This window comes from Nicotiana tomentosiformis, chromosome 11 (genome assembly GCF_000390325.3).
Source record: "Nicotiana tomentosiformis chromosome 11, ASM39032v3, whole genome shotgun sequence".
NCBI classification, from domain to species: Eukaryota; Viridiplantae; Streptophyta; class Magnoliopsida; order Solanales; family Solanaceae; genus Nicotiana; species Nicotiana tomentosiformis.
In genome coordinates, this window is record NC_090822.1 from 109361594 (window position 1) to 109380662 (window position 19069).

Consider the following 19069-nt stretch of genomic DNA (forward strand, 5'->3'; position numbering starts at 1 on the left):
ATACACAATTGACGCCGAGCGCTCACATACGCATACGAGTGAGTGGAGGAAAATCCAAAGATATACGCTTCAAGCTGAATCACTATCTCACGATAAGTAAAGAAAGATGGAAAGTTTATCCTAAATGCCCTGTAGCCTCTCGAAGATAGGTATGGACGTCATCATATCGATCCACAAGACTCTACTAGACATTTGCTCATGACTTGTAGAACCTATGAACCTTGAGCTCCGATACCAACTTGTCACGACCCAAAATCCAACCAGCCATGATGGCACCTAACCCAACCCGCTAGGTAAGCCAGATATCAATAACATAATTCAAATGAGATTCATTAAGAGAAGAAATTACAATACAACTGAACTTTATACCAAGATTTTCCAAGAACTGGTAGTACGAATCATGAACTTTTAAGATTTAGAATTTACAAAGCTGGTATGAAATAAAATACATCATCTGTTTGAAATATACATGAACAGATTAATATTTCTAAAGCTACCAAGAACAAGAGGCATCTATGACCAAAACGCAAGTACATCTTCAAATCCAGCTCTCGCCATACACAACAACATCAGCATCAAATATCTGCACGCAAGGTGTAGAAATGTAGTATGAGTACAACTGACCTCATGTACTCAATAAGTAACAAACCTAACCTTAGGTTGAAAAATAGTGATGAGCTGGGACAAATGTCAAAGTCCAATACCAGTAGCCAACAATAGCTCGTAACAATATAATAAAAGTGGTACAAGAAATAACTCAGAGATATGATGCTCAACTAGTTCACAGTTGCGGAAAATAGTCATGTTTTTCAAGTATAACAGTAAAACCCAAATCTTTTACCGAAATCACCAAAATATGAGTAAATTTGAAAAACTGTGATTTTTCCCAAAACTTTCAGCAGGTAAATGTTTCATTATCAGATGGCATGAGGAAAGTATATCTTTATGCCTATATGTCAATGTGTATGAGAAGTCATGAATGACGTATTACCATGCATCATGAGTAAAATACATTTCTATGCATGAATGTCATGTGTACATGTCAAATGCAAAGGAATACAGTGATAAAACCATATGCATACTCTCAGATTATTAATTCACTCAGTCCTCCCAGTCATTTAGTCCTCACAGTCACTCATTCCTCACAGTCACTTAGTCCTCCCAATCGCTCGGCACTGTATAGGACAGATCCAACCCAAATAAGCAATAACAACTACACTCACTGTGGGTGTGCAGACTCCGGAGGGGCAGATCCAGCCCAAACGCTAATATAAGCCAATCATGACATGAATCAATAATACTTGTTGCGGCGTGCTGTCTGATCCCTTAATGAATAAATAATACCTATTGCGGCGTGCAGCCCGATCCCATCAATATCACTCAAAAACAGGCCCTCGGCCTCACTCAGTCATCAATCTCTCCAATCTCTCGGGCTCACAATGTCATGAAAATCAGCCCCAAAATGATGATATGATGTATCAATAAATGGCAACAAAGACTGAGATATGATATGCAAATAAATGAGTGTGACTGAGTATGTATCTATAATTTAAGTAAATAACTCTGCAATTTCTAACATGGATCACAACTCAATCACTCTAACACGTAGAGACCACATGGATAAAAACAAGATAAGGTAACTACACCGTACAACAGAAATAACCGAATAAAAAATCACACGGTGCACGCCCACACGCCCGTCACCTAGCATGTGTGTACCTCACACCAAACACATAACACGTATGTTCAGGGATCCATACCCTAAGAACCAAGTTTAGAAGTGTTACTACCTCGAACAAGCCAAATCCAATACTGAGCAAGCCAACAATGCTACAAAAATTCCATCCCGCGTGTATCAACCTCCGAACGCTCGAAACTAGCCAAAAAAACTCAAGAACATCGAATAATGCCAAAGAAAATAAACCTAATCGATAAAGGTCGAATCTTTAATCAAAAGCCCAAAGTCAACCAAAAAGTCAAACCCGGACCCGTACCTCGGAACTCGATAAATATAACATAATCCGATAACTCATTCGATTACGAGTACAACCATACTAGTTTAACTCAAATCCGACTCCGAATCTATGTTCAAAACTCAAAAATTCATTCTATGAAACTTTAGACAAAAACTTCCAATTTCTCTTTTGAAATCATCAACCAGTTGCCAAAAATAAGATAGATTCATGAAATATAATCAAAATCGAGTAGAGAACACTTACCCTAATCCATATGGTGAAAATCGCCTCAATCCGAGCTCCATAACTCCAAATATGCAAAAATGACTGAAACCCCCGAAATTAGAGTACTTATAATCACTAGACGAATTAACGAAGCGCGATTGCGAAAATACCATCGCGAACGCGAAGAAGAAAAATACATTGCCCGAGAAATACTCTATGTGATCGCGTACAAACCTTCGCGATCTCGAAGAAGAAAAGCTACTGCCACCAAAAATGCACTACGCATTTGTGATACTCGCCACGCGAACGTGATGACCACAAACATAAAAACTCCGCGAACGCGACCTATACAACACGATCGCGTTGAAGGTTTCTCCTGCTCCCAGTTGTCCAGTCTCAACACTATGTGAACGTGGCCTCCATTCTGCGAACGCGTACAGTAACCACACCAATCTATGCAATCACAACCATCGAATCATGATCGCGATTAAGAAACTGCCCAGCTCAAATATTTCCTTTACGCGATCGTATCCCCTAATCCGCGATCGCGAAGAACACTTTGGTTTACCAAACTTCAGCAGAAAACAACAATGAAATATGAGGATGAAATGGTCCGAAATCGATCTGAAACACGTCCTAACCCCTCGAGACCATGTCCGAACATTCCAACAAGTCCCATAACATACACGAACCTACTCGAGGCCTCAAATTACGCATAACAACATCCAAACCACGAATCGCACCTCAAATCGAACTTAATGAATTTTGAATCTTTCAACTTCCAAAACGTGTGCCGAAACATATCAAATCAACTCGGAATGAGCTCAAATTTTACACACAAGTCCCGAATGACATAACAAAGCTATAAAAATTCCCATAACCACAATCCGAATCCGGTATCCTCAAAGATTACTTTCGGTCAAACTTATGAACTTTCCAAACCTTCAAATTTTCAACTTTTCGCCAATTAGTACTGAAACCTTCTAGAAATATTCAAATACAAATCCAGGCATATGCCCGAGTCCAAAATCACCATCAAGACCTAACAGAGCCATCAAAATACCAATCCAAGGTCAAATACTAAAGGGACATCATACGATACTGCTCAAGACTTCAAATGGATGAACAGATTACAAATGCTCAAAATGACCAGTCGGATCGTTACAAAAGGGACATCCACATACATTGACAATAACAGTAAGAGACACTTAAAGTACACTTTATTTTCACAATGGGTGGAGAATTGCCAAGCTTGGGAGGAATTGTGTCCTTTAAATCGGTTAGCATCGAAGTCGAAAATCTTTTGTTTTCATAAAATCTAATCTCCTTTAGTATTTTGTACCATCACTTGTATACTTATTCAAAGTCCTGCATATTAAAGGCATAGTAAAATTAAAATCTTGAAAATTTTCTAATGGTAAAAGCTAAATACTTTAATCCTTCATTGGGAAATAGCTTATAATTTCTTCAAAGAAGAGATTTGGTGCAAGTATTGAAAGAAAATCCATTTAAGAAGCATCATAAATGTTACTGTAAAAGGGAAAATAGAAATGGAAATTAGAGGTTCTACTGATATGTTCCAAAATATATCAAATAAATTGAATTCCATTGAAAAAGATTAATAATCAAATAAATATACAGAAAGTATAAAAATTACATAAGTGGAATACACCTTCTTCAAGTTTTTATGACGACAACTCTTGCACCATAAAGCAAAGCTTCCAAGTCTATCATAAGAATCTAAGTCAAAGACATTCTAATTTGGTAAGTCAATAAAGTGATGAGTTATTTTTGCTTTGAGCTTTAAGAATCTTAAATTGAAGTCAATAGTTTACCAAAATAGTCTTAACGTGCAGTCGGCATTATATCCAGATGCTACATTAGCCAATAACATAATCACAGATTCACAGCGCCCCACCATTGGACTCTTATTTTGAAGACAAATAACCAAAAAAAGTATTACTTTAATTTATTGCCGACAACCGGCAGGGATCACTCTATTCGACATTTAACACATAACAAGTAATGTAACCTTTTCATTGTGAAATTACTCATGAAAAAGATATCATAATATTTCAGATCAGCATCATAGAGTCGACCAGAAATTGCCTTTTATTGTCCAGTTGCTTAATGACGTGGATTACTTCTTTGGGTGTTGTCATACTAATGGGGCACGAGTTGTTCGACCCATTTGGGTGGTGCAATTAATATTTTAGCAGAGTAGATGACTCTCGAGAAGGTTTTAATGGATTCAAGATTTATAGGTAACAATGAGAATTTATTCGAATCTGTATATATGGCAAGATCTGGGATCTGCATTAGATGGTGTCGAGACTCGCGGTATTTCTGTATCACTATGGATTCTATATTTCAATATCAGAAAGGTAAAGGAAACAGATTTAGGTTCACATGAGGTCTCTTCAGAGTGAGTGTCTCGATTGTGGTACTTTGGGGGTGCTAAGAGGGAGCACAACGACTTATGGGCCATAAAGCAGTGTGGTTTTATGCCAGGATCTTCTGTCGTGAGCATCGAGTAAGGATCGTGGGGTTATGGAAAGGGTAAGTGGCAACTTAAGGGTAATTCAAAAAGAACTCGGAGAAAAAGGATAACTTGGCAGTAGGTTGGATCAGCACGGTAATGGATATGATCGATTCTTTGGGTACTTACGATGTAGTGAGTCTCTACAGGTGTTGTATGGCAATACTCTTGGGTTTCGCGACCTGCGTGGCTTGATTGAGTTAGAGAAATTCAGTTCTGATGGTTAGGTTATGTGCAAACGGGTTTTGGAGAGTACTCGATGATTTCTACCATGGCTTGAGATGGATATTTCGTACTGGCAAGAGGAACACGTTGTGTATTGTGATTTTCTCCCGGGTGAAATCAAATGAAAGGTTTCTGACTGAACGAGTATGTATTATGCTTATGACTCAGAGTTGATTATGATATTCTCGTACTTTTCATATAATGGCATGATAGATGCGGTGTGTTATGTGGGATTGAGATTTGCATGTTCAAGGTCACGGTTTAGTTTTGAAGTGAAGGTCAAGAATTCTTAGGCAACATGGACGGTTTCAGATGACTAGATGAATGATATTACTACTTGGTATTGCCTGAGGAGAGTGTACATTCAGAAGGCACACCAAGTTTTGACTTACGGATGCTTCGTTGGTATTGCGGTACATGCCTGGTTGATCGACTGTCGATGTTCAGATTTTGCTATGTGGTACAGAAGAATTATAGAAGTATTCCTTATGGGATGATCGTGTATGAGAGACGTGTTAGACATTCAAGTGCTTCAGTTGGGATAAGCTATGGTGATTCATGTGCTCTATGAATTTTGAGACTGGAGTTCTCATAAGCAGATTGTTTCGTGGTTGTGTGCTATGAAGATGTGGCCAAAGCTAGCCAGATGATGGTATATGTTATGGTTAGATCATTGTGGACTTTAGGAGGGTTATTTATTTATTTGTTGATAACCAGTGTTGATTTGGGGGCTCATTGGTCGACCTAATTAGGAAGTGTATCCTATATCGGGTCAGATTTGTTGACTCGGCACCGTTATTGTAGAGAGGTGTATTATTCGGATGGAATTGATCTTATGCATATCTGATATGTTCTATGTAATACTCATCTATGCTCCGAGGGATTGTGAATTATTGGTTATATGTACACATGGTGTGGTTCTGTTTGGGCCTTATAGCGGACTTCGTGTGATTTGGTGATTGGGGTGTGCAATGGTTGATTGCGCCTTGGTTGTGGTATTTTGTTATTTGCTTCTCCGTGGTTACGGTCATGCACCTTGGGCACTTGATGTCGAATTGCGTGTGTTTGTTGATTTTGAGCATTGTGGCTTGAGGTATTTTATATGGACCAGTATTTGGACGGGGTCACGCATTGTAGCTGGGTTATGTCGGGATATGATCCTTTGTGTTAGACTCATGTGTCTTGGTTCTAGTATGTATGATAGGTTCATAGCATTGCGATTGTGGTGGTACTTGTTGAACTTGCGGGATGGTTCTTTCGTTTGAGTCATTTTCCATGATTGAGTACATTTGGGTTGTTGCTTATTGGTGCACGGATTGCACGGGTTGTGGCTTTAGGTTGTATTGATGTGGAGAGTCACTAGAGTGGTTGTGTAATGAGATGAGGTCATTGGACCTAGGATGGCTACTATCGTATGTGATTATAGTATGTATGGGAGAATAATTAAGTCGGCTTAGGATTTGGCTTAAGTTCTTATCAGACAAGAGGGGGCTCCATGACTTGTTGATATGATAAAGTGGTTATGAGTTTTTGCATGTTTCTTTCATCATCGGCAGTGTGCAAAGGTTTTAGAATGAGGTTTTGTTTGATATGAGGTTTATTATCGGCAGGGTTTGTTTTGAGCAGTTATTGTGGTCTGAAACTTAGTGCTATTGTATTTGAGTTGTGTGGTATATCATGTGATTGTGTCTTGGGTTATGGTTATGGCTTGATGCATCTTGTTCATACTTATACAGTGTGTAAATGCGAGATTCGGGTCTTGTACGGGATTTTGGATGTTGGAAATTGGGATCTAAGGCTTATGGACTAAGGTTGAAGTACTGATCTTCGGTTATAATGTGTTGTCAGGGTGACCTGGGATCACCCCCAGGTATATACATGGTAAGGTTACATAGTGGTTTGATGGCTTTAGAACGACCTTGGGCACGTTCGAGGACGAACACATATTTAAGTGGGGGAAAATATAATGATCTGATCGGTCGTTTTGAAAATTTGCATTTTGTTTAGATATTTGAAGTCATGAGCAACATCGTATAATGTATTACGACTGGTGTAAATCATCAGTTTTGGTTTTTAGATTATTTAGAATTGATCTGGAAGAATGAATTTCATGATTGAAGCTTTAAGTTGGAAGAGTTGATCAAGTTTAACTTTTTAATATTTGACATTGGATTGGTGTTTTGATGGCTCTGTTAGGTTCGGATTGTGATTTTGGACTCGGGCATATGCTCGCATTTGCATTTGGATATTTCTATAAAGTTTCGGCATTAATTGGCGAAAAGTTAGAAATTTAAAAGTTTGAAAAGTTCATGAGTTTGACCAAGATTTGACTCTAAGAATATCAGATTTGGATTGTTGTTTCGGGAATTTGAATAGTTTCGTTATGTCATTTGGGACTTGTGTGCAAAATTTGAGCTCATTTCGGGTTGATTTGATATGTTTCCGCATGCGTTTTGGAAGTTGAAAGATTCAAAGTTCATTAAGTTCGATTTGAGGCGCTATTTGTGGTTTTGATGTTGTTATGCGTGATTTAAGGTCTCGAGTAGGTTCGTGTTATGTTATGGGACTTATTGGAATGTTCAGATATGGTCCTGAGGAGCTCAGACGGGTTTCAGATCGATTTCGGACCATTTCTTCCTCATATTGCATTGTTGGTTTCTGATGAAGTGTGGTACACCAAAGTGTTCTTCGCAATCGCGGATTAGGAGATGCAATCGTGTAAAGCAAAGATTTGAGTTGTGCAGTTTCTTAATCGCGGTTGCGATTTCTGGGGCAATGTATTTTTCTTCTTCGCGTTCGCGACGGTATTTCCACGATCGCACTTCGATAACTCGTCCAGTGAATATAAGTACTCTAATTTCGGGGGTTTCGGTCATTTTTGCATATTTAGAGCATTGGAGCTCGGATTGAGGCGATATTTTAGGCGATTTTCATCATATGGATTGGGGTAAGTATTATATACTCGGTGTTGATTATATTTCATGAATCTATATTCATTTTGGCAATTGGTTGATGATTTCAAAAGAGAAGTTGGGGGGTTTTGTCTAAAGTTTCATATAATGAATTTTTGCGTTTTGAACATCGATTCGGAGTCGAATTTGAGTGAAACTTGTATGGTTGGACTCGTAATCGAATGGATTATCGGATTTTCTGAGTTTTGTCGAGTTTCGAGGTAGGGGCTCGAGTTTGACTTTTTGGTTGACTTTGGGCTTTTGATTAAAGATTCGAGCTTTATCGATTGGGTTTGTTTTGTTTGGCATTATTTGATGTTCTTGAGTTTCTTTAGGCTAGTTTTGCGCAAATCAGAAGTTGGTATGCGTGAGATGGTATTTTTGGAGCATCGTTTGGCTTGCTCGGTATTGAATTTGGCTTGTTCGAGTTAAGTAATACTTCTAAACTTGGTGCTGAAGGTAGGAATCCATGAACATACATGTTATATGTTTGGTGTGAGGTGACGAATATGCTAGGTGACGGGCGTGTGAGGCGTGCACCATTTGAATTTTGACCTGATTATTTCTGTGGTTCGGTGTAGTTACTTGATCTTGTTTTATCCATGAGGTCTCTACGTGCTAGAGTGATTGAGTTGTGATCCATTGAAATCATATTTAGGTTATATGCTTATTCTGTTGGAACCCATTGAGGTCATATTTGATGTTGAGTTATTTGTTTAAATTGCAAATACATACTCAGTCATACTCATTCATTTGCATATCATATCTCAGTCTTTGTTGCCATTTATTGATACATCATATCATCATTTTTGGGCTAATTTTTATGACATTGTGAGTGAGGTCGAGGGCCTGTTTGTGAGTGATATTGATGGGATCGGGCTACACACCGTAACAGGTATTATTGATTCATGATGGTATCGGGTTGCACATCGTAGCACGTATTATTGATTCATGCCATGATTGGCTTATATTAGCGCTTGGGATGGATCTTCCCCTCTGGATTCTGCACACCCAGAGTGGCGCAGTTGCTATTGGTTCTTTGGGCTGGATCTGCCCTGTAGAGTGCAAGTGCCGAGTGCGAGTACCAAGTGATTGGGAGGACTGAGTGTCTGTAAGGACTGAGTGACTGTGAGGAATGAGTGACTGTGAGTACTGTGAGGACTGAGTGAATTGATACTCTGAGAGTATGCATATGGTTTTATCATTGTGTTGCATTGCATTTGACATGCACACCTGACATGCAGGCAAAGAGACACATTTCCTCATGTTGTACGGTATTACGTCATTCATGACTTCTCATACACATTGACATGTAGGCATATAGATGTACTTTTATCATGCCATCTAAGAATGGAATATTTACTTGTTGAAAGTTTTGGAAAAAATCACAGTTTTTCAAACTTACTCATATTTTGATAATTTTGGTAAAAGTTTTGGATTTTACTATTATACTTGAAAAGCATGACTATTTTTCGCAACTGTGAACTAGTTGAGCATCATATCTCTGAGTTATTTCTTGTACCACTTTTACTATATTGTTACGAGATGTTGTTGGCTACTGGTATTGGACTCTGACCTTTGTCCCAACTCGTCACTACTTTCAACCTAAGGTTAAGTTTGTTACTTATTGAGTATATGGGCTCGATTGTACTCATACTACACTTCTATACCTTATGTGCAGATGTTGGATATTGATATTGATGTGTATGGCGGGAGCTGGATTTGAAGATATACATGCGTTCCGGTCATAGCTGCCTCTTGTTCTGGGTAGCTTTAGAATTATTAATATATTCATGTATATTTCAAACAGATGATGTATTTTATTTCATACCAGCTTTGTAAATTCTAAATCTTAGAAGCTCATGATTTGTACTACCAGTCCTTGGGAATTCTTGGTATAAAGTTCAGTTGTATTATCATTTTTTCTCTTAATGAATCTCATTTGAATTATTTTATTGATATATGGCTTACCTAGCGCGTTGGGTTAGGTGTCATCACGGATGGTTAGATTTTGGATCGTGACACCTTTATTGTCTCAGCTAAATATGATATGTCATTATTCACTCATTCATATTGATTCCTTAAGTTCAAGCGTATGTGACATAGCTTGGTGGTTGACGTCTATGATTGAAAAGTAAAATGATTCATTCTTTGTTTTCATAAGCATTAGACTTCTTTAAATTTTGCGTCGTTTCTATGATTGCGTAGCATAATGCTTCAATTTTTTTGTTGTTTCCCTAAGCATTACATTTTCTCAGTTTTTGCATCTTAAAGTTTGAGACGTTTGATTTACATGGCCTGCATTAGACGTTTAAATTGTTTATCTTTATGTTTGAGATTTTTTAAGATACATTACCTTGTAAATAAATGATGTTTGAGATGTTTGAAGTAATTTTATAGTTCAAATTCTAAGGTTCATACTTAGTTATCACCTCATGTTACGTTTACTTGACTTCCATGTTATGAGAGTATACCGGTTGAAAGCAATAATGACCAATCATATCAAAATATGCATTTACAAAATCATCAATATTTTGAATAATATGTATTAGTACTAAAACCAAATCAAGGATTTAAAAAAAGAGTCTACTACCTAAAAGTATGAAATGTTGGCCCGTGCTTTGCACGGGCAAAAGCTATCTAGCACTACAAGAAGCCGTGAAACAGCCTAAGATATAACTACTGTTTAGTTGGGATATTTTGAGGTGATAAATATGATTTCTGATGGCAGAAAATTATGGAATATAACATGATTATGTTGTGGGTGCTGTTGTTAAAATTATTCATGTATCAATTAAGTGAAATGAAGAAGAAAACATGTAAAAATTACTATATTGAAAGTGAAGGTGGATGATAAGCAATGTATGCCATAATCATCAGAAAATTCATCCGTTCTTCCGTTTAAGATGAATGTATCGTTTTTCTTTTTGCAGGACAAGTGATATTTAGCTTATGATTGCCGAACTATTCTAGCCTCTGTCCATCCAAATCTATTATGAGGTTCAGAATGAAATCTTGAATATGTTCTAGGAAGAGTGTTAGATCAATTCATTTTTGTACATGATTTCTTTGAATTGTATTTATGGAAATTTTCACTGCTTTATGGTTACGTCATTTTCCTCTTTAAGAGAACTTTCATACACTACAATTGTCTACTGATGATGTATCATGAAAAAGCTAGTTTTGAGTCTTCAGGCCAGAGGCGTTACACTGTTGAAATGATGGATGGGAAAGAAAAGAAAGTTTAAAAGAATAAAAACGAGTTGACCAACAAAAGAAAACAAACATATGATTTTTGGAGTAAATAACAACAACGTGAGGGGTTTAGCCTTAATGCCTTTTGGGTCGAGCCTGTCGCACAGGGGTTGTCTAGTGCAGTTTACATCCCTCGTATGGTTTGCAGGCTACTATACAGCGAGGGTTTACTCAGTGCGCAGAGAGTGCTCACCCGAAGGGTAGAGATTGTGGCAGAGGCTGTAGCGACTGCGGATTTTTCTGCGGTTTCAAAAAACAACTACAAATCCAGTAAAATTTCACAAGTAAGGTATGGGAAGACTAGTGTGTACGTAGACGTTATCTCTTCAAGATGTTATTTTCGATTGACTAACAAAAAAAATAAACATATGATTTTTGGATAAAAGGGTAAATTTTTGTTTCAAATTTCATGGAAACAAAAAAAAGACAAGGCCATTTATTTGCATAGCCTTATATCTAAGCCTTGATAGTAACATAAGGTGGAGAAAAGAACAAAACTTCAAATTCCACTGCCAACCTAAGCAAACCAAGAGAGATTGAGAAAAGTCATAGACGCTAAATACAAATCTAGAGTATATGCTATTGACAGGTAAAATAAATTCTAATAAAAATATGGATTTATCACAAAAATTAGATAATTCTTTATAAACTATATATTATAATTTTAATTTAATATAAATACTAACATCAAGGCAGCCCAAAATTACATATTTGTAATTTTCTTAATTAATCCTGAAATTACATTTGAGGAGCCGAGATATAAGCTATAGGATCAAATTTAAGCGCCAAGGATTACTACTAATTAATTACTCCCGCGAAACTGCATGGCAGCTCTCTGTTCATTCATTCTTCTTACAAGTAGAGCCGATTTCAACGGTAAAATCTGTTTTTTTCCGAGAAAACAGAGAGAGAAAGCAATCAACAATTCTCTCTCCCCCTCTTTCCACCATCATTTTCTACTTCTCCGAAATTCTCCGTCATCGGAAAGGTTAATCGGAACCAAAAATGAGCGTCATCGACATTATCTTCCGAGTAGATTCAATATGCAAGAAGTACGAAAAGTACGACATCGATAAGCAGCGTTCAACTAATGATTCCTCAAGCGATGCCTTCGCTCGCCTTTATTCGTCTTTTGAATCTCAAATTGATGCTACTTCTCAGGTAATTCTCGTGTCTCGATATTAGACTTAAATTGAATTGAATAGTATTTTGTAGTTTGATTTCTTTTTATTGTTTGGTTTTACAGAAAGCAGAGATGGTTTCTATAGAAACAAATAGAGCTAAAGCGGTGGCTATGAAAGCGGAGGTACGACGAACCAAGGCTCGTTTAATGGATGAAATACAAAAATTGCAAAAGCTTGCTCAGAAAAAGGTACTTTTTTTTTTTACATATTTAGTGCATTTCGTGCTTAAATGTATGTATAATTGGATTATCTTTTTCTTTGTGAGTTTTTCGTGCTTAAGTTGTAAATATCGATTAATTTTTTTTGATGTATCTAAATTTCAAAATGTGCATCGCTAGCAGATTTAATCATTTGAGTAATTTAAATATCTTTTTTTGATAACCAAGAAATTCTTGAAGGCCAATGAGGCACAGTTCGAAACTCGGTGGATAATGGTTGGCCCCTATACGTTTCTCCACTTGAATATCAGGGTTCAGTAACACGGTTCGAACATGTGATCAGTAACACGGTTCGAACATGTGAACATGTGGGCAATTTTAAATGTTCTTTGAGCTTTATTTCAAGTCATGTGCTAGGTTTCTTGGATAATCCCTTAGAAAGCCTGTGTCAAAGCAAGCTCTGAGCAACCATCGAAGGAAATATATATACCATATGTGATCTTGAGCCATATGGGTTGAATTGGAGAGGACTTTAATCCATCATTTCTTCTTATGTTTAATAAGGTCGAAATTGGTTGATAGGTTCTCCAGTTGCAAGGTAGTATGTTGAGCAAAATGGTTCCTTAGGAATGAAGTTCCTAAGGAACCGTTCCTTAGGAACTTTTTTGTAATCTTTTTTGTAACTTTTCATATATATATATATATATATTAATTAAAAGAAAAGGACGTAAAATAGATTTTATTCCGGAATTAGGGGTTCTAAAATATATAATTTTCAAAAACATAAAATACCATTTGAGATGATTTTAAAACTTCCCGAGTAATGTAGTTAACTATGTTTTTCTTCAGTTGCAAGGTAGTATGTTGAGCAAAATGGTTGCAGGAATGAAGTTCGTCAAAAAGGAACATACTTACTTCCAACACTCCCGAGTATCAAGTTGTTTGTGATATTATAATTTATAGGCATATTTAGTATAAAGAATGTTTAACTGCAGAATTTTATTGTCAAATTATTTCAAGATGCTAGGTCCATAACTGGACTTTTAGGTCAAGGTTTGAAAATTTTCCTATTTGGAAAACGTTAGTTATAACTAGATTACCAACAGGTTAAAGGACTATCGCAAGAGGAACTAGAGACTCGCGGTGATTTGGTACTTATGCTGTCAGATAGAATTCAGGCAATACCTGATGGGAGTACTGATGCAACCAAAAGAACAGGAGGTTTTGGGACTTCATCATTCAACAAAAATATAAAATTTGACTCAGGTAATAATCAATTCATAAATCATGTGTTTTAGCTTTCGTTACAATCGGTTCTTGGGTTTCTCATGATGTCAAAAACCCATATTAGATGGACAGTTCGACGATAGTTTCTACCAGCAAACTGCAGAGGTCACTCATTTTAGAGAAGAGTACGAGATGCGGAAAATGAAACAGGCTTGTAACTTGCCAATTCTTATTCTTTAGTTCCTTAATTCCTTTTGCTCTGTTGGTTTACATGGAACCATCATATAACCGAATGTTGAATTCCACAGGATGAAGGGTTAGATATTATTTCAGAAGGCCTGGACACACTGAAAAATTTGGCTCGGGATATGAATGAGGTTTCCCTCATCCCCCGACTTGCCTCTCAAATATGATTTTGTTCTCTGGAATAAAATTGTTTCTTGATCATCATTTAATTCCACTTTGTTTCAGGAATTGGATAGGCAAGTTCCTTTGCTTGACGAAATTGACACAAAGGTTAGATTGGTTTCTTAAATCTCCTTTTATTGGATTACTATAACACAAACAACTATTCATGAATCAACTTAATTAATTCGGTTGTCTTACAGGTAGATAAGGCAACCATGGACATCAAAAGCAATAATCTCAGACTCAAGGAAAATATTAACAAGGTAATCCTGAAGTTTATTAGAATTCCTCCTCCTCTGCCCAGTTTAAAATGCAGAACGTTTTTTTTCCAACTCAAATATTTATGAGGTCTATGTGCATTTGTAATTTTTTCTCCAGATACGGTCCAGCAGTAACTTCTTTATCGATATAATACTTATTTGTATTCTTCTAGGAATTGTGGCCTACCTTTACAAGTGAGTATCTATCTTCGGAGATTACTTTACATTGTTTCTTCTTTTTCAGCTGATACTTATGCTTAATTTTAGACTTTATGATACCTCTTTTCTGTGCTTAGAAAGTCATCAGGCATCTTAAGCCTGCCAAAAAGAAAAATGAGACCACGAGAGATTCTAATGGACTCAGTGTTCAAACTGGCTAAGGCATTAGATTGATTTCGTTTGAAATATATAAACTAGACCTGCTTATCAATGAACGTTGAACATATTAAGTAGCATTTTACCCTGACCTCGGATAGGGGAGTGAGCCTGAGTAAACGAGCTTTTTGCTTATTTATCATACCTAATATGTATATCTAAACAAAAACTTATTATTGGTGCAGTTTACTGAAGTAAAGTAATGGGAGCTTCATTTGACCTTGATTAATCTCCCACTGTCTGATGTAAGATTCATCTACTCCAGCACTTGTTATTGTACTAGCCTCAGGAAATCCTGAATTTATAATTAAGGATGTATAATTTGCTACTTCACCTTTTGTCTTTCTTTTTACGATTAGAGATGCTCTAAATTGTAATCACCTGTGTATAGAAATCTAACTAGTAATTGTATTCCATATTCTTTTTCCCCCCAACCCTTCCCTTCAATAATACTATTATCCAATATCTGTGTCTTGAGGAGCTAAGAAGATTGTATAGAAAAGAACCAATTTTATCAAGCAGTCAAACTTTTCCTACCGCAAACTTAAGTGAAAGAAAGATACTCCATTGAACAGAATCCAATCCATAAAATTAACAAAGAGAGTTTTTGTTTTTCTGGTGGAGGGGAGGGGAGCGTACTACAGATGTTTGTTACGTAGCGTGATTGACTAAACCGAACTGAAAAATTATAGAAAGAAAATTTTGAAATTGGTACTATGTGAAGTTTCTCATGCATGCATGAGTTTATGTTACCAAGAAAAAAGAAATACAAATAAGAATCATAACAAACATACCAATGTATACCTCAAAACTAATAGACTGAAATGGCCTAGTCAGTACCGAGAATGACGTGCCTTTTGCTTCTTATTAACCACATTACTTGAAGACTTTGTTTGTCTGCTGTGAACATGTCATCAGTTACTGCAGAAATTTCTCTGATAGTGTAGCTACATTAAGTCATTAAGACCTTGAGCGTTCATAATCGTATTTTTCATACTTGTATTCATATTAGATGTTCATGTACTCAGTGACACCGGATTTTGGGAGTTTTTTATATAAGAATTTTCTTCTTCTGAATTTAATCATTATGTTTTTAAACTTAAAAGATACAGGAGTTTATCGAGAGTGTCGGCTTGCGTATCGAGATAGGCACCATCACGACGTATTATAGAAACCAGTTCCATTTTCCATTACCATGTTTCCTTGTAAAACATTGTTGGTCTCCTTCTCATCAGTGATCTTGGTTGCTTGATGAAGATTCTCGTGCCCCTCATTAGGTATTCCCTTAGCTGAGCAGAAACAAGTATTGCCTCCATTTCTGATTTGAGAAATTGCTTTAAGAATGTCCTCAATTGAAGGTCAGACAATCCTTAGGAGGAAAATAGTTAGAGTAGATCTCTTGAATTGTATGTTCACTGTAAACTGACGGGAGCTCCTCAATATTTGAAAGGTGATCACTAGAAGGACATGGCTGCACCTTCCATGTATTCTTTGATATGTTGCCTTTTTGTCGAATCCGGCATAGTACCCAATCGTCCAGCTGTAAGCATGTTATAGTTTTTTCTCTATGAGAAGTTCTACTGTCCATATGCTCATGAACAATACTAAAAACAAAATTCTTATCATAGTCAGTTATTCGTATCTTTCATTTGTTCCTACACATGCATACAAGTATATAATCAACATAAAGAACTGTTGAAAGACTCTTTAACCCTAATTTGTTGGTATCACTTACAAAAATTTCTTTGGCTTTCATTGTGCTGTTGTCTTGTGACACCCTAGGCGAATCCAATATCGACAAAATACGGAAGAAATGTTGGGTATATATGTAAATATATCTTAGACTCTAGTGATGTTTTTTAAAGCCGTACGGGCCTAGGCCCAAAGTGGACAATATCATTAGTGAGCTGGGCTGTTACATATGGTATTAGAGTCACTCCGCGTGCAACCTTGAACGGTGGTGGGGGAAAATCCCTAAGGGAGTGTATGTGACATCCTAGGTGAAAATCTCACATCGACAAAACACGGGAGAGATGTTGAGTATACAAGTAGACAAGTCTTAGACTCTAAATGACGCGTTTTAAAGCCGTGCGGGTCTAGGCCCAAAGCGGATAACATCATTAGTGGATTGGGCAGTTACATATAAGGTTAAAGCCCATATCAGGGAGGCCGCTCATATAATTATGATCTTACATATCTATTTGATCTTCGTGGGTCAACAAGTCTTCATCCCATTATGGTGGTTAATCCACTACATTGAATTGCAAAGAATGGGTTAGACCTCTTGGTTTAATCGAGGCACAAGATTGGAGAGCACCTAATTATGTGGAGTAAATACTTGCACTAGATTAGTCTTTTCTTTATATCCTTTAGTCGAAGACTACAACAACAACCGTCCAGTATAATCTCACAAGTGGGGTCTAGGTATGGTAGTGTGTACGTAGACCTTATCCCTACCCTGGGGTAGGGAGGCTGTCTCCGATAGACCTTCGGCACAAGAAGATGAAATGAGACAATATAATAATGACAACAACATAACCAGAAAGATAGTACCAGCGAGCTAAGAATCAGAAAATATACTTGGGAAAGCAATATCAATAATCACTGCAGTGACGAGGTCCTAGAAAATAGTACGAGCATGCCATGTACCACTAGCATACTAAAACACGACACTAACCGACTAGACTTACACACAGAACGGAGTAGAAAAACGCTCAGTTATCTACTAACCTTCAACCTTAATGCTCTCCCTCCATACCTTCCTATCAAATGCCATATCCTCGGTGAGCTGGAGTCGCGCCATGTCCTGCCTGATCACCTCTCCTCAATACTTCTTTGGCCGCCCTCTACCTTTTCTCATACCCGTATGAGCCAACCGCTCGCACCTCCTAACCGGAGCATCTAGGCTTCTCCTCTGCACGTGCCCGAACCATCTAAGCCTAAGTTCCCACATTTTGTCTTCTATGGGAGCCACGCCCACCCTGGCTCGAATATCTTCATTCTTAATCATATCCAACCTTGTGTGCCCGCACATCCATCTTAATATCATCATTTCTTCTACTTTCATCTTTTGAATATGGGCAATCTTAACTGGCCAACATTCTGCCACATACAACATGGCTGGTCTAACCACCGCTCTGTAGAAAATGCCTTTAAGTTTCGGGGGCACCTTTTTGTAACACAAAACGCCAGATGCTAACCTCCATTTCATCCAACCTTCCCCTATACAGTGCGTGACATCCTCGTCGATCTCCCCGTTCCCTTGGATAATCGACCCAGGGTAATTAAAACTGTCGTTCTTGGGGATGACTTGTGAATCAAGTCTCACGTCGATGTCCACTCCCCCCGTGACATCGCTGAACTTGCACTCCAAGTACTCAATCTTAGTCATGCTCAACTTGAAACCTTTAGATACGAGTTTTTATCTCCAAACCTCCAGTATCTCGTCAACACCTCCTCGCATCTCTTCAATCGGAACTATATCATCAGCAAATAACATACACTATGGCACCTCCCCTTGAATATAGTGCGTCAGTGCGTCTATCGACAGTGCAAATAAGAAAGGGTTGAGCATAGATCATTGGTGAAGCCCCATAACCACTGAAAAATGCTCCGAGTCTTTTCCTACTGTCCTAACTCGAGTCTTGGCTTTATCATACATGTCCTTAATCACACTAATGTATGATACCGGAATACCTTTTACCTCCAAATATCTCCAAAGAACGTCCCTCGGGACCTTGTTGTACGCTTTCTCTAGGTCAATAAACACCATGTGCAAATCCTTCCTCATATCCCTGTACTATTCCACCAACCTCCGGATAAGATGGATAGCTTCCGTAGTTGAACGACCCGGCATGAATCAAAATTGGTTCTCAGATATAGACAGCGACCTCATCACCCTCGCTTCCACCACCCTCTCCTACACTTTCATAGTATGACTAATCAACTTGATACCCCTATAGTTGTTACAATTCTGGATATCGCCTTTATTCTTGTACAACGGGATCATCAAACTCTATCTTCATTCCTCTGGCATCTTCTTCGTCTTAAAAATAACATTGAACAGCCCAGTCAGCCACTCCAGACCCTCTCTACTGACATACCTCCAAAATTCAACTGGGATCTCGTTCGGCCCAGTCGCTCTGCCTCTGTTCATCTTATGCATAGCGCCCACGATCTCCTCAACCTTAATGCGCCTACAGTACCTAAAATCATGGCTTCTCTCAGAGTGCTCCAAATCACCCAACACAATGTCTCTGTCCCCCTCTTCATTAAGAAATTTATGAAAGTAAGTCTGCCATCTCCTC

General features: G+C 37.7%; 1 protein-coding gene across 1 annotated transcript; it reads left to right on the forward strand.

Annotated features, from left to right (window-relative positions):
* The first annotated feature begins 12037 nt into the window (after window positions 1-12037).
* LOC138900841 (syntaxin-71-like) lies at window positions 12038-15178 on the forward strand. The gene is made up of 9 exons (XM_070188475.1): window positions 12038-12311; window positions 12397-12522; window positions 13599-13758; window positions 13844-13929; window positions 14028-14096; window positions 14191-14235; window positions 14328-14390; window positions 14506-14582; window positions 14948-15178. The coding sequence occupies exons 1-9, from the start codon at window positions 12156-12158 to the stop codon at window positions 14958-14960; spliced, it is 795 nt and encodes a 264-aa protein (XP_070044576.1). The 5' UTR covers window positions 12038-12155; the 3' UTR covers window positions 14961-15178.
* Window positions 15179-19069: the final 3891 nt, after the last annotated feature.

Bases quoted from the DNA above. Each gene is read 5' to 3' on its own strand.
- LOC138900841 (XM_070188475.1), top strand. From the start codon at position 12,156: ATGAGCGTCATCGACATTATCTTCCGAGTAGATTCAATATGCAAGAAG. The intron at 13,930-14,027 runs GCTTGTAACTTG...TGAATTCCACAG, and splicing joins AGATGCGGAAAATGAAACAG to GATGAAGGGTTAGATATTAT. The intron at 14,236-14,327 runs GTTAGATTGGTT...GTTGTCTTACAG, and splicing joins TTGACGAAATTGACACAAAG to GTAGATAAGGCAACCATGGA.